General features: G+C 33.5%; 1 protein-coding gene across 5 annotated transcripts; it reads right to left on the bottom strand.

Moving 5' to 3' along the window:
* Nucleotides 1-1,762: 1,762 nt before the first annotated feature.
* On the bottom strand, nt 1,763-3,582 carry LOC107611825 (uncharacterized). Of its 5 annotated transcripts, XM_016313718.3 has the most exons (8): nt 3,450-3,582; nt 3,143-3,306; nt 3,029-3,066; nt 2,841-2,949; nt 2,738-2,761; nt 2,412-2,489; nt 2,201-2,345; nt 1,763-2,108 (listed from the first exon to the last, which is right to left on the bottom strand). In XM_016313718.3, exons 2-8 carry the CDS (start codon nt 3,263-3,265, stop codon nt 1,906-1,908), a joined length of 720 nt encoding a protein of 239 aa, XP_016169204.1. In that variant the 5' UTR covers nt 3,266-3,306; nt 3,450-3,582; the 3' UTR covers nt 1,763-1,905. The 5 variants fall into 5 exon arrangements, with proteins under 5 accessions (XP_016169204.1, XP_016169201.2, XP_020964309.1 ...); XM_016313715.3 differs by lacking the exon at nt 3,450-3,582 and having other exon boundaries at nt 3,143-3,442; XM_021108650.2 differs by lacking the exon at nt 3,450-3,582 and having other exon boundaries at nt 2,216-2,345; nt 3,143-3,442.
* Between the last annotated feature and the right edge of the window lie 12,821 nt (nt 3,583-16,403).

The following is a 16,403-nucleotide window of genomic DNA, read 5'->3' as shown; positions in this document are numbered from 1 at the left end:
TAAGCATGCATACATACAAACACAGAACTTCGTGCTCAACATACATAACTACGTGTGTTAGTGTATATGATAAATATATAAAATAATAGCCCTTGCTAGTAATATATAAAACCCTCTAAAACAATTCAAATATGAAAAAAAGAAGTGCCCCTCCACTTCAATCCCTTTCAATAATACAAAATATACGATGGAGACGTTACTCCCAAGTACTGACAGAGAACAAATATTATTATAAACCTAACTAATTAATAACATGCATGCGTACCGTAATTTGAATAATAATATAAGCAATTGTAGACATGTGATGAGAAGAGCAAGTTTTATTTGCAAATATATATGAGACTTTACTAAAAAAATCAAAGTGATTCTGCAGGATTTGTCATAACAAAACAAGGCCTTAAATACAAAAGCTTGGAGTTATATGAAAGATGGAATATACTCCTACATTGATAAGGTAATAAAGTTGGGAAATTAGATAATTAATTATTAATTAGTCCTAGGGTGTGCATGGTCCGGGTGAAACCAGGTTTGATGTGACTCAGACCCGACCCGAAATATATAACGGACCTATTTATTAGACCTGAATCCGGCCCTAAACCCGATGAAACCTATACACTTTCGAGCCATAATTGTATCGGATAAAAATTCGGTGAAAACCGAGCCGTTAACATTACATTACCTTGATATTTTCTTATAAGCTAACATGTGAAAATATTCAAATTTCTAAGACTCCAACCATTATTTGACATGGTAAAATTCACTTAGAAAAATATAACAAGAACAAACTCTTCTCTAAAATTAAAGCATAACCATAATCAATACTAATATTGTCTAATAACACCAAATATTTAAATCAATATAAATAACACAATATTATGCATTAGTCTAAAAGCTTATGCATTTTAAACATAAAACATTAACTTATAGTCTTATAATAACTAATAACACAAAATAGTCCAACTTTGTTTAATTTGAGACCCTTATCCAGTCTTAAACCCGATGAAATCACACCAAAATAGTCCCTAAAGTATTCAGGGCCAGACCGAGTCTTTAAGCCGAATCGGACCATACACACCCCTGATTAGTCCACAAGAGTGGGGTCTTAGCGGGTAACAACACCCCAACTTTGTTTAATTTAAACCGCGTGGGATCCATCAACTTGAAGAATTTCATTAAATAGAGCACCAAAATAATTAATGGGTCACTACTTAGAGCTAACCCTTTGTTATATATATATATTAAAGTCATTTTAGGTAGGTCGTCAATTCCATCTCCAATCATGTCATGTTTTTGGAATCCCAAGTGATAGTTAAGGCTGAAGTTGGGGACCAAATTAACTAAAGTTAGTACTTATTAATAATACTAGGGTGACATACTATAGCACTATATGCCCTAAATATAAAACCCGCTATGCTAGTGAATGTGATGCATTCCAAAATGGGAAACATAATACTACTTACTTGCAAGGAAGAACAGTAATGAATTATAGGATTAGCGACTGTTTCATATTCTGTAAGGTAAATTATTTTTATGAGTACAGATATTTATTGTAAGGAATATAAATTAAATGAAATCATTGTTAACTAAACGCCAAAGTATGTAGGGTTAGGCATAAAAATGGAATAAAGATAGGTCCCACGCGCTTTGTCTATGTGGCATTCTTTTTTGTTCTGTGCCTCTTCAAATGATGTGCACTTTTTACAGCAATAACGGCCCATATATGTATCCAAAGGCCCAAATTGAACAATCAGACTCAGCCCAAATGGAATCCAAGTTTGCTACAGTACATAGTTATTTAATGTAAGAACTAAGAAAAACAGTAAACTAGTGAGATAAGTAAGTTGGTAAATGCAACACACTAGAGTATATGTTAATATAGTATGGTTGATGTGGTTTTGAAGGAAGTTATGATTTTAGAAATGGTATTCGGAAGGAAGATGATCTTGAAGCAGAGATTGTTTGTGTTGTGACATGTTTTGCTTTTTGTTTAGGCCTTGATGGAGTGACATTCACCACAAAACTACCATCCTCTATCTCAAACAATTCTTCTAGAGGCTCCCCTTTGTCCTTTTGTCTAGTTTTTGGTGGATTCTTTGGGGAAGGAGTTGCTGAAAAATTACAACAAGTCAAGAACCATTAAATAACAAGTGTAAGAAAAGAAACATTTGATAGATTTAAATTTGTAGGAGAGAATGAGCACCGTGCAAGCATTTACATCTACGCCTAATGGATCTTCTTCTATTATTCATGTTCCTTTGTTTGTGATAGCTAGCTTCTGGGGATGGTTTCCCTGCTTCATCATCTCCATCATCCGCCAAGTTTCCATTCTTCATCTCCACCTTTTCCTAACATGTAACATTTTCTAAGGTACAAAACTAAATGAAGCTCAGAATTGTATGTTAGAAACATACCACTACAACCTCAGTGTTGGTCTTGGTCCCTTTAAATAAAGCAGCCCTCCATACAAGTTCATGTTGCAATGCTTTTATCTAAAAATGAGTTTCATCAAAAGGTTTATATCATTGCAAGATAATGAAATTTAAATTTGCAGTTTAAATATATACGGAAATGTTTGGTAACCAAAGAAAATCAGCCAAAAACAGTCATAACTTGTCTTATTTACCATTCATTTATTGTTGCGACAATTAATGAATGTTAAATAAAACAAGTTTTGACTGTTTTTTTTTTTAATTTTGTCTCCCTAGCATTACCGAAATATATATATATATAAACTCACCCTTTCCCTTCCTAAATTAAGCTCCTGCAAGAGCAACTAGATAGAATTATTATCCCTGTAAAAATAATGATATTAATATGAATGTATAAGATGTAAAATGTACCCCTAGCATGTGTGTGTTTGATTGAGCAAGATTCCAATTTTGTAGCTGCAGTTTTTGAACATTGCCTCTTAACATCTGCATCTCAGCTTTAGTCCATTCAATTATTTTACTGTTTCCAATTTTAATCAAGGAAAACAAAAGCAAATTCTTCCTAATTATATATTTCCATAGATTATATGAGAGGATACTTTTTCTCAGCTAGGAGCTTCAGCAGAGTCATTCTTTCCTGCAGCAGAAAAATTAAAGTACTTAAATAATAACACAAATTGAAAACAAGGAAGATGAGAGAAATTAAATTAAACCTTTAGAAGTTGTTGAATGCAATCCTTATCAGCAGAATTAGAAGAAGCAGTATCCTCTGGTGGTTTTTGTTGTTCTTGAAGGTGGTGTGAGGAATTGGTGATGTCAGAGAGCTTCTTCCGCATTAAGCTTCCAATGATAGTTTTCTTGGCCGTTGATCTTTCCCCTGCCATGATGATGATTACTTCAAAGTAGTGAGAATGAATGTTATAAGAGTGAAAGAATTGAAGAAAACCAAAGACAAAGTTGGATTGTATTTGTGATAATAAAGAAGAAAAAAGAGAGAAAAAGCTCATCATCCAAAGGTACCGTTGCGTTTGCATGGTTCCAATCTAATTTCAAATGTATCTTAAACCCGCGTTTTATTTGCTTTTTCTTAAAGAGGATCAGAATTCAGAACAAGAATATCAATTATTATTCTTTATTAAACTTTTTTTTCCAAATCGTTCCACAAAAAGAAGGGATGATATCATATATATTTCATGTGGCAAAGAGGATAAAGTGATTCTTGATGTTAGAACTTTTATTGTCAAAAGAAACAAAGCAATCATTGCTTTATCATACGTGAGGCACTTTACCCTCAATAATAAACACTACTACTACGTACTCCTACTAATTATTCTTTAATTAACGATAATCAAAATCATACGAGATGCACTTGTACGTATTTGAATGTGTATATATACCAGCTGGTATACATACATAGCCATATTAAATCTCTCAAGTATTAAAACACGTATTGTTTTGTAATATCAATATGTTTTTAAACTTTTGATTACTGTTCCTTTTGTTTGGGCTTCTAGGGCTACCCCTATTTCTATTTTGGCATATTTGTTTTGGTCTTCAGGGTGCCATATAAAACAGGTGATGGGCTGCATGAGATTCATCAAGATTGGGCTTAACGCTGTCCATACTTTGGGCTTGCATTGGTCATTGTGGGATATCATACATGATGCCGTAATCACCCAAATTAAGTACCAATCCAACCAAGTATAATAAAGTATCGATATATCGAGGGTTGAATTCTTGACCCAAAATAATACAAACGACAGAAAATTCTACTCTTCACCCATTTCGACCAAAAACATTTAACAAAAAAAGACTCTTATCTTTTTTTTTTTTTTTTGACCGGTCATACTATTCCTAGAAAATGTTTTTGAAATTATGGAACAATACATTGAAAGTGAAGATATTTGAACATTATATCGAAAGAAATTAAAATAACTTTTTTTAATATCAGCCGTGATTCCTAAATATCTTTTTTTTCACAAAATTAAAAAAATAATAAATATGTGTTTTGAATATTTTGATTGCTGACAAAGAGTGACATATATATATATATATATATATATATATTCGACTTGATTCATAGATTTAATCAATGATAGATAGAAAAAAGATGTTCAGCTATCTTTTTTTTTTTTTTCTACTCTAAAGAGGAATAGAATAGACATCCCTTAGATTTTTATGTATCCTAAATCTCCATTTTTTTTAGAGAGATTTGTTTCCGGTTAACCTTTCCCTTTCCCAAGGTTCTTAGTTTAGGACTGAGACGGATTTTTTGCTCCTTTGTAGGAAAATTCTAAAGAAGCTAGTTAGGAAAAAGCCCTTTACTATTAGCAAGAAAGGGTTTTTTTCGCTTGTTTAGTATTGCAAGCTTTCGAGCAGCTCTTTCAACTGCCGCCTATATATATATATACTAGTGTATTTTTCGTAGTAACATAACGAGAATATAAATATTTTGAAATTACGTCGGTTTTATCATTACATTATAGATTATACCAAAAAAATTTATAAAATCAAACTATTTTTACAAAAAAAACATCTACTAAGAGGATTAAGTTTAACGTTTTAGACTTTTAGTTATTATTTTTATATTTTTTTCGATAGTTAAGTTATAACCTCGACTCAACGGAGAGAAAAATCTTAAAACATGATCAATTACATAAACTCTTTCGGTATTACCATCAAAGCTACGTAATTATTCCCAAGCTCCAAACATAAAACAGACAACATCAAGAATTCAAATGAACAATATACAACAAAATTAAAACAAAGAAAGAAACCAACACTACCTCTTTGGAAAAAAATAAACTCCACATAGTCCTTTCTCAAATTACATTATCTTCTATCAGCAACACACAACCAACATAAGGCCTCCACTCAACACACAATGAGTGTCATCAATCTAAGCAAGTATTATCAATTTAAAACAAATATACATTTTTCTTCCAAGTTTTCTCTCCAAGTGATCCACTAATTTATTATAAATAATCCCTGTTATATGCACACAAAGAGAGAGCGCGCCACAGTAATTAGTTTTTACGAGTTGGACCACGTTATTCTCATTGGATTTTGTTGTGTTGCTATTATTTTCCAAGCTTTCCAATAAATAAAATTCTTTAACATCTCCCGATAAAATATTAAGGGCCCAGTCTTTTGTATTAGATTCATAAATTTATTTTTCTCAAATTTAGTATCCAATATATATTCACATTCTCTTTTCCCCATGTCACCAAATACTGGTCCTTAGATATGAATACTACTTCATCCAATGATTCTAACTCCTCTTCAAGAATAAATTGTGTCACTAATTCTACACATTCTACACCAAGCACAACTGCACCCGCATTACATCCTTCACATACAACTTCACACAAAAAAACAAACACATTATTATTATGATTCAAGAGATAACCACCCACTGCAGTCACATATTTTTCATGAATATACTCTATACATAGCTACCAACTCCTTTTTTCCTCATGGTGTTTTCTATGATCTATTCCTTCACTCCTTCTATTACTCAGTCTCAACTTCTCATAAAAGACCAAGCATTCAATTTTTTCCATTCACTCCAATGGTGTTTTATTGTCTCCCAAACTTCATCCTGTTGAAATTTTTTCTTTTTAAAGAGCTTAAGATTTCTAATTCTCCATATTGTCCACACTTTACAAACCATAAATTGATCCAATTTTTTCTCCCACATTTTGTTCCATCTTGATCACACCACGAAACAAAGAAAGTTTTTAGATTCCGGCCTAACATATCTAATCCCTTCCGTATGCATTGCCTTTTCTCACCGTTTTTTCACTACTTACGGGGATAAAAAGATGATCTCCTGCTGCTTTCTTACATGAACTGCAATTTATTTCGTCTAAGCTTAGAGTTTATCTTCACCAGTCTTATATTTGTATTAAGCTTGCTAATAATAGCAAACTATGTCATTATCTCCACTGTTTGAGAGAACCAATCTCCTCCAGATATTATCAAAATAATGTTTGGATTCTGATATGTCTAACTTTTTTTTTCAGAGCTGTGTTCAACAGCGATCTAACTGAGAAGTTTCCTTCTTCTGAAAAATTCTAAGCTAATCTATCTTTATCACCTGCACACACAGAACAACCTGTTGTAACATAAAATCTAACTCTCCCACTCAAAAAACTGTCTTCTCCCATCTAAGATTCCAGTTACATACCAGGTCATCCCAAAATTCACAATTTGCAATGGTCTCAATTTTTGTTCTGTAAGTGTGGAGATAGCCGAACTATAGCGGTTCATGCCAGCAGTGTGTTGCTTAACCTGGAGAGTTATACGTCGGCTTGGTTTGAACACCATGTTGAGAATACTTATAAAAGATACTACGACGTTCAAATAAGAAAAGAAGCTTATAAGAGATATTAGTGAATATTCAAATAAGTTAAGTGGAACCTATTTATGTCGATGTTAGTTCCTCGTTTATACAGATGATTAGTTTACTGATTCGTGGAGTTTGGCCATAATTCTAGATAAGGTTTTGAGGGCGGCTTTTTAGGGTAACATCTTGTTGATAATCTTTTAAGTTATATGATTTGTTATTGCTCGAACTTCTTCAACGGGTAAATTAACTTCCCACTGTTTAATGGGGTATCCATACAGACAGAGGTTCTCCTTATCCGGATCACACTGCCGGTAAAACTCCTCAACATCAGTGGTGAGGGCTTTGATCATAGCAGCTCTGCGATCCTTGAAGTCACGCACAAAAAAAAGAAGATCAATGTATAGTATAGCATCAGTGTTATCTTTCTTTAAAGCTCTATCCACTTTGTCTATTATAGGATACACCTTTTATTATATCCTTTCGTTTATGGCGCGACATTTCTTACATCTTAAAATGACTGGATATTTGGACTTTCCACCAAGATCTAAACTCCAATTCAATCCGAATTAACTAGTCACGGAAGTTGCTTTTTTTTTTCTTTCTCTAGCTCTAGATTTAGGGATTAACAAGTTGGCTTAATCTAAACTTATTTACTATAAGAAGATCGCTTCAGAGGTTTTTGTAAGTGTTAGAGGTGATTGGTTTTTTTACGATATGGCTCGCTTTTGGGAGGTAGACTTAGGCAACAAGCTATCTGTTACCGGAAAGTAAAAGTAGCTCGAGCCAAAGGCGACTGTGAGTCCCCCCACTAAGCGGGGGAGGGAGAGAAAGTGGGTTTAGAGGGCTCCCCCACCTTAGAAATCTTGCCTTACAAAAGGTTAATATATAGAGTCGCCCCCCAAGATGAAAGGGAGATTGGTGCCGGATACGCTTTTAGTAAGGAGACAGGAGCTCTAGAGCTTAGAGATGTCCTTTAGGCCAGACAGAGGTCTAGGCGGAGTCTGGAAAGAGGACTCTTTTCATTTAACCAGCGGGCCTGTAGATGTCAAAAGGCTTAGGCTTTCAAACTGCGTAACAAAAGAAACTCTATTGAGGGAAGAATAGGCTTGATGCTAGCCGTGCTAGTTTGAGTCTGGCGAGTTGCTTCTAGCTCCTGCCTTGCCTATGAGGAAGGCTTTTCGCTACAGACTATTCTGGATACGCAAGAAATAGCCTTTCTAATAGAAACCATGCCGCTCCTCCGTTTTCTTCTGGTAAAGGGTCGGAATCAATCCACGGTTGAGTTCCTTCTTAAAAAGATCTCCGGTTTTAATTCAACCAAGGCATAGTAGCTCTGATTAACCTCTAGGCATTTTTGGAAAACTGAGTGATCAGGCATCCATATAACTCTATCTTATTGCTCACTATTCAATGGCCTTATGGCTCTGATACACTTCCCAATTTCTTGCGGATCTTAATTTGTAGCTGTAGGGAAGGACCATTCGGAATTAAAAAAAATATGTCTGCAACTTTTATATTTATTTTGGGGAACAAAAGACTCCCTCATGATCTGCTCATCATACATAACTTTCCACTATAGAATCGTAGGCAGCCAAGAGTCATACCAGAGAGATGAGATGAGATGTACTAGTTTCATTGCCAAATTTTAGTATAATATATCTTATAGCCAACTCTCTCACCTGAAAAAATTTTCTACAAACCCAGCTACTTTCACTTGTTAGGAGTAAGGGCTGAAAAGAGCTCTTTGTATAGGTTGGATTTGTTGGGCTTTGATGCTTACCTTATTATTATGAAAAGGGAAGGTTTTGAGAAAGGAGTTTTGAAGCCCTTTTGCTGGATTGTTGGGCTGCAGCCCCGCCTTATAGAATGAATCAAATAAGGAGGGAGAGGCCCCTCTCACTGCACACCAATCTAATCCCGAAGAAAGTCAAAGCAACTACATCTCCTTCGGACCTTGAGCGAACGCTTTTTGATAAAGCTTTTTCTTTCTCTACTTTACTCAAGTCAAAGCCTTTTGCTTTCTTCTCTTATGAAATTTCGCGTGAGATTTATAACTCCTAAAAAAAGCCTTATTCTTATACTTATATACGATACCACCAGACTTTATGTAACTTCTATTTCGAAAAAAGCCTGTTCTGTATGCAAAGGATCTAATTCCTCTCTCGGGCTTCTGCTTCGCACCTTACTTTGAAGAAGCCCGTTTACTAAGAAGTAGAAGTTCACATGCCCTACAACTGATCTCAAACAAAGCGTGGCTGACAACAGGGCTATCTTTCTAAGAAAGAAAGTATGGCTTACACTTCCTTAGGAAGTAAGAACTGGTTGAAGTGGGCTGGGTAATTTACCACAAGAGCTCAGGCCTAATTGGACTTAGTAATTGTTTTCAGTCACAAAGCAAGCTATTCCTTTCAGGCAAGAAGGACTTGACTTACTCACCAGGAATGCACCCTAATGGAGAGTTTGTTCATGGGTCACTCAAAAAAGCTAGTCTAGTAACGAGATACTTAAAAAAGAAAACAAAGAAGCTAGCTATAGCTATATAAGGAAGCAATCGCGCGTATAGCACTCAAGCAAAGGTGTTGTAGGGAAGAGAAGATAGAGCACAACGCTCTGAAAGAGGCTAAGCTAGGGTTGCTACTGGTTTTGAGGTCATTGATCTAGCCGGGTTACCAGTTCCCGCTATACCTTTTCGGCTTAGTCACTCTCTCGTCGTTCCGATTCAAGGATTGAACAAGAAGAGTTGCTACGTGTAACATAAAGAAGACTTTGAACCAGTGCCTCTTCTCTTTAGGAATTTGTGAAGTATGATAGTTGTGGTACATAACGTTTTTACCAGATGCTATGTACATAGGTATATGCCTATCTTCTATGTGGGTCTTTCCTCCGCTGTTAGTTGCTTAGGTAGCATTTGTTTGCAGAGACTGGAACTAAGACTGAGAGACAGAGACTCAGTATTATGTTTGTTGAGCTAGAGACTGGAACTTAAATTTTTGTCTCCGTCTTCAAAATTTCAGTATTTCAGTACCTCCAAAAAGTAGGGACACTGGAGACAGAAAAATTTAAAGACGGGGACAGAAATTTTAATTATAATTTGTACCTAAATTACCCCATTCTAATTTTATAATTTCAAAATTACCCTTAATGTAAGTCAGGGCTTCTTGATCAACCCTCGTGACTCATCTTCTCATTCTTCTTTGGAACAGCCACTGCAGCCGCTCAACCATTCTTCTTCAAGAACAGCCACCGCGTCGCCGCTGGCCTCGCCACCGCTAGGTAAGTGATTTGCCGCTTGCGAGTTCATCTTCGTATCCCCCATCTTCTCATCTCCTCTTTTTCTCCTTCACAGGAAAATTGAAGAACGAAGTTGCCGCCTCTCCCCGATTGCTGTCCACCTCAACCATCAACTCCTCCTCCGAACTGCTCTGACCCAGGTTAGTTTTATACAAATGTTGTTTAATTTACTGATTCCTTTCATCTTTTCCGTTGTGCCCTAATCTTTAATTTGGATTTGTTCGTGACCTATCATTGGGACTTTTCTCTTTTGTGATAATCAATTTGAAAGGTGTATTTGTACTCAGAACCTCTTTGCTTGATTTGTAGTTATTTTTCTTAATGGTGTGAAGTAGTAGCATTGAAGTTAAAGTACTTCTTTGCCTGGTGTGAATTTGTTCGTGACCTAACATAACCCATTTATTTCTGCTTTATAATTAATGAGTTTATGATGTTTACTTCGTTTTAAGTGCCACTAATCGGATCATTACTCAATTCATTAGCCTAACTACATCTTTTTGTTGATTTCATTCTGGATTATACTTTTTTTCCCATTTTTTCATGTCTGCGACTACTATTGTTCCATGTCTGCACAGAGCTCTCATTAGCCTAACTCAATTGGACCTGTAATGTATGATTGAATATCTAGTACAAACTTGCAAGCAAACTGTTATTAGTTACCTTGGTTTATTCTATTACACTGCACTTGTGAAAATTTTCATGGATAAAGCTAATTCGTTTCTAGACCTTATTAAGGCTTCTCATAGTTTGCGAATCATAGTCTGATAAAGCAATTGCTGCTTTTTTATGTAAAAATGGTCTAACTAAATTCATGTATATATATTTTTATAAAACATAAGTTGTACTTGATAGAGTGCTTAATCAGGTTTAAAAAAGAGGAAGAATCAGTATATAACTGAGTGTGATTCATACGCGTTACATATCCTAGACATAAGATTTGCAGTGTTTATTTTGAATGTGTAATTCTGGATACAGTCACCTAAAAATAGGAAAACATTCTTTTACAACAAGCTTGTTTTTAAAGCAAGGGAAAATGTATATTTAGTATTTCTTTAAAATCTTTTATGCGAGTGTTTATTACTAAGACGTAAAGATAAAATGTTATTTGCTAATCTAGAAGTGTGTATAAGGTTGTAAATTGTAATTCTCTCCAAGTAAGAATATCTACTAGTTAATATATGCTTTATGCTTACGCATGCAAGTGTGGACCCACTTATACTTGAGAACATAATTTGCTATGAAGGCAGAGTAAGAAGAAGGATTTTGCATCTAGCAATGCAAGTTTGGTATTTTACCTTTTCACAATTAACATATAAACCAAGATTCCCAGTTCATGGGTAATATTTGCTATATGGCAATTGAAGTTTCTAATCATATAAACAGTAGGAGAATCATAGTCTCACAAAATTTGAATATATTCTTAACAAATAAACTTGTTTTTTCATTATTTGGAAAAGAGTGTATATTAATCCTCTTTCATATATGTACGAATTTTACATTGAAATGTTTAATCTATCTCTTTTTCCCTTAAGCCCCTTCCTCTGTTTCACCGGCTGGAGGGTATATTTGGTAGGGATAGAGCCACGGGAGCAGGTGCAGTTAGTGGCTTTGATGCAGAGGAACAAGTTAATGAAGAGACTGAAGATACTGCAATTGGATTTGATAACTCTGAGATGTCTCCACAACCAGACATCGACAGAGGGCCAGCAATGCAAGGACAAGCCTCACATTCTGAAGCTGGTGTAAGTGGAGAAAGCACAAAGCGATATGAGAGGAAGAGAAAGCAAGATGATGTTTTAGAGAGGATGGCATCCAGCAATCTTCCACTAACCAAAGGAAGAATGCCCAACTACTTGTTGATGCCATTGTTGGTGTGAACGAGAAGTTTAAGGTCGGTGAGAAGCTTACACAGCTTGGGTTCGATGATGAAGAGGTGATGAAGGCAGTTCTAAAGTTTGCTGAAAGTCCGAATGTGTATGCACACTTCTGAGGCTTGTCAAATTCACAGAGAATTGTCCTTGTGCGTTCCATTATCTGAAGTTGACTGTTGATCGACACTTGCTATATGGATTTGGCTTAGGGTATTAAGTTTTTCACTATAGAGATAGCTTATTTTGTGAGATGGTAATATTTTACATGGTTTAACGTACAAAGCTTATATTTGGTATACATTTGGCTGTATATTTTGGTATTGCATTTATCTTGGTCTGTATTGAATAGGTTTTGTTGGCTTAGTATAATATTTTTAGTAGTGTGGTATTGCCTTTATTTTGGTCTGTATTGAGTATGTTTTGTTGGCTTAGTACAATATTTTTGGTATCCTAACTCCCATGGTCTGTATTTTTGGTGTCATAACTCCCATGACCATCTAACTAACTTCTCAGAAATGATTTAACTAAACTAGATTAACTATTTCAGCTATCACAACTAACTTCTGCAGAATCTTCAGCAACGGGTCTTTGATTCATTCTAAATTTAGGTCTCCTAATATGGAGAAAACACTTGGTCTTATTACGATCTATAACCTAATTAATTGGACATAGTGCTGAGTAAGAAAAGGAAAGCAAAACAGTTGAATGCGAAAGCATGAATAGTAGATAAATTCAGAATACCTTCAAATTTTGAAAGAATATATACTTAGTTACAATTGAGAAGAATGACATATACCCAACCCATTTATGCTTAAATCTCTTTTGATCCCTTTCGAGTAAATGACTTAAATTAAGTGACTCACATGTTGCAATATTATCACAACATAAACAACTTTCTTCAATAATAAAATGCATCATACATGCAAATTTGACTAAAAATAAGTGTATACACATACTGAAACATATACTCATTTTATATTTAAAAAAAATTTACACACTTTGTCACTTGCTTATTTTGAACATCTTACAATTACAATAGTTGCACAGTAATTTACATGGAAAAACATTTGAAAATGGTGACTTAATCTAGTAATACCATTAAATCTAATTTGATATAAAGGTGAGGCCATCAGTACCCTCGTCTTCAGCAACAGAGTATCAAACGTGGATGCCACCAATTTTTCCCTCTTCAAGGAACAATGTGGATGTTCAAAGATAATACACATATATGGGATATGCAACTGTTTGAGCACAGTATTACTAACACTATAAAATGGATCAGAAACTAGGCTTTATATGAAGTGTCTTCAAGCAATGGCCTCCTTTGCTCTCTTCTTATTGAAGATTGATCATCAACAGGTTCGTTGAAAAGATCAACGCTTCTCAAAAAGATCCCTGTAGCATTAATTACCATTAACCATAGTCAAGCAAATACTTAGAACATTCTTTAAGGAATTAGTAGTAGTATCCATGATGATGTCAATGGATATATTATTATCTGGTGGAATTAGGAGGTTGGTGTGGTTAACAATAACCAAAACAACTTGCACCTTTGATCTCTATAGTGATAACATGCACATCAAATTTAGGAGAACAAATTTAACACCTCAGGCCAAGTAACAAAGAGTAATTGCAACTTGGTAACTTCTTTTTTTTTAATGATTTATGGTTCCCCAAATGGAAATTAGGGATTCACAAATCAGAAATTAGGGATTCACAAATCAAAAAATCAGGGATTCAAAAAAGCTATATGAAATTATCAATTTTGAACTTCATAAAATTAACAAGTAAATAAGATAAATTGACAAAAGATACCATGTCCGCTAAGAGAGAAAGAACGGAGACCAGAGAAACAGCTCCGAAACGGTAGCGACGGTGGCCACGCAAACCACAGGCGCGTAAACGGCAGCAAAATCACAAACCTTGGGGAGCAACTAGCGCCACGAACGTGAACTGTTGGAGATGCGCCGTCATCGTTCGGACCCTTGGAGGTGCTACCAGCGGTAGAGGATTCCTTCACCGGAAAAGAGAGGATAAAGGGGGGTTAGGGTTGCTTGCTGACAAAAATAAAATTGGAATTGGAGATTAGGACCCTAAATTAAAATAAAGGGTATTTTTGTAATTTTAAAATTTTAGTCTCTATTTTTATTTCAAACCAAACAGGATACTGAGACATAAATCAGTCTTGTACAATTCTACACCAAACACAATACTGAATTGGATTTCTGTCTCTGTCTCTTGGTCTCTGTCTCTCTGTCTATGTCTCTTGGTCTTTGTCTCGCAAACAAACGCTACCTTAGTACTAGTTCCCTTGTTATGACCAAGGGGAATTCTTGTTGGCTGACGAAAATGAAAATAAGAGCTGTATTTTTTATAGTGATGTCCCCCACATCTAGACCACCATAATTTTTTACTAATAATTAATTATCTAAGACATAAAAAAAATTTAAAAATAATATTTTTTTATATATAAATATATAATTAGACATTAGTAAAAAATTATTATATTAATAGTTATAAAATTAACGTAAAATTATTTTTTAAAATAATTAAATCTTAATTCTAATTATTAATCACAACATTAGTATTCTCTCGAAATTATATGTATTAAATATTTAAAAGAAGAAAAGTAAAAATACAAACTACAAAGATAAACGATGAAAATTTAAAACTAAATAAAAAAACTACAATAGTATAATAATAATAATAATAATAATAATAATAATAATAATAATAATAATAATAATAATAATAATAATAATAATAATAATAATAATTATTATTATTATTATTATTATTATTATTATTATTATTATTATTATTATTATTATTATTATTTTATGTGAATAATATTATGAAATTATTTTTTAATTATACTTAATTAAAAATTTAATATATTTTTTATAATTTTATAAATTTATTTAAATGATATTATTTTATTATTTTTGTTTTTTATAGAATATAAATTTAGAGAAAGATAGAGAATGAGAGAAAAAATATAGAAAAAGAAAAAAAAAGGAGAGAGGGAGTTTGTTAATTTTGGAAAAAAAGATTTTATTTTAATTGTTATGAAAGAATATCTCGTGACACATTGGTTTGTCAAACTAGTAATACAAAATATAAATTATAAATTATAAGTTATAAGTTATATATAGAGTTGGAATAGTAGAGAAAAATAGAGAATGAGAGAGAGGTAGATAAGAGTATAGAAGAAGAGAATTTATTAATTTTATTTTAATTTTAATGAGAGTGTGTCATGTGATAAATTTTAGTTGTTAAATTAGTATATAATATAGCTATATTTCAATTTCGATTTAAATTTAATTTTAATTACAATTAGAAAATATCATGTTACAAATTTTGATTGTTAAATTTGTAAATAGTCATTGATAATGATATATAAAAGAGATAGAATGATGAAAGAATGAGAGAGATATACATTAGAAAAAAAAGGAGAAAGAAAAAGAGATAACTCTTTAATTTTAGAAAAAAAATTTGATTTCAATATAAGGTGAGAGTGACATGTAACATATATGTTCGTTATAGAATTAGTAAGATATATTAAATGTAAGCATTAATATTATGAGGAGTGTTAGGAGCCAGCAAGTTTTGTAATTTATAGCCATCAATTAATCGTCATTGATATTTTTAATGGTGTGAGATTTCATCCAATAATGTGAGATTACTCACTTTTCTTTTACTGGTTAAGTGCTTGCCAAATTTTAATTAAAGTGCTAGCCTTCTAAAATTTCTCTAATATTATTACTCTTTACTCTCTCTCTCATGCGCGCGCGCACACACATATGTCTATTTTCTTATAGATTTTCAGAATTATGGCATATATATATATAAAAATAATTGGATTTGTGAAGAAGGGGATATTATGAGGATGATTGAAGAGCATTTTAAAAATCTATTTAAAACTTTAACCAGATCAGAGTGGCAAAGGTGCATAAACAAGATTTTGAAGAGGGTCACACGAGAAATAAATGATGATTTAATGGAAGAAATTAAGGATAGTGAGATAAGAGATGCTGCCTTTAGTATGGGAGCTCTTAGAACACCGGGACCTGATGGATTAAATGGACTCTTTTTCCAAAAGTATTGGGACGACATAAGCAAGGAAGTTGGAGATGTGGTCAAGGATTTTTTTTATAAACAAAAGATTACCAGAGAGTATAGAAAAAACTACTGTGGTCTTAATTCCAAAAATCAAGCAACCAGAGAGCCTTAATCATTTGAGATCGATAAGCTGTTTCAATTACATTTACAAAATCATTGCAAAAATCATAGTCTTGAGGCTCAACAAGCTAATTTCACCTATTCAAAGTGCTTTTGTGGGCGGGAGACTAATTTAGGATAACATAATTATAGTTCAAAAAGCCTATCACAGTTTAGAAAAGAAAGGAAAAGAAGCTTTAGGAAATTTGGCAATCAAGCTAGACATGAATAAGGCCTACG

This window comes from Arachis ipaensis, chromosome B8 (genome assembly GCF_059453495.1).
Source record: "Arachis ipaensis isolate K30076 ecotype BB chromosome B8, ASM5945349v1, whole genome shotgun sequence".
NCBI lineage: Eukaryota > Viridiplantae > Streptophyta > Magnoliopsida > Fabales > Fabaceae > Arachis > Arachis ipaensis.
The sequence above is the reverse complement of the archived record's forward strand: the minus strand, read 5'-3'. Positions and strand labels throughout refer to the sequence as shown.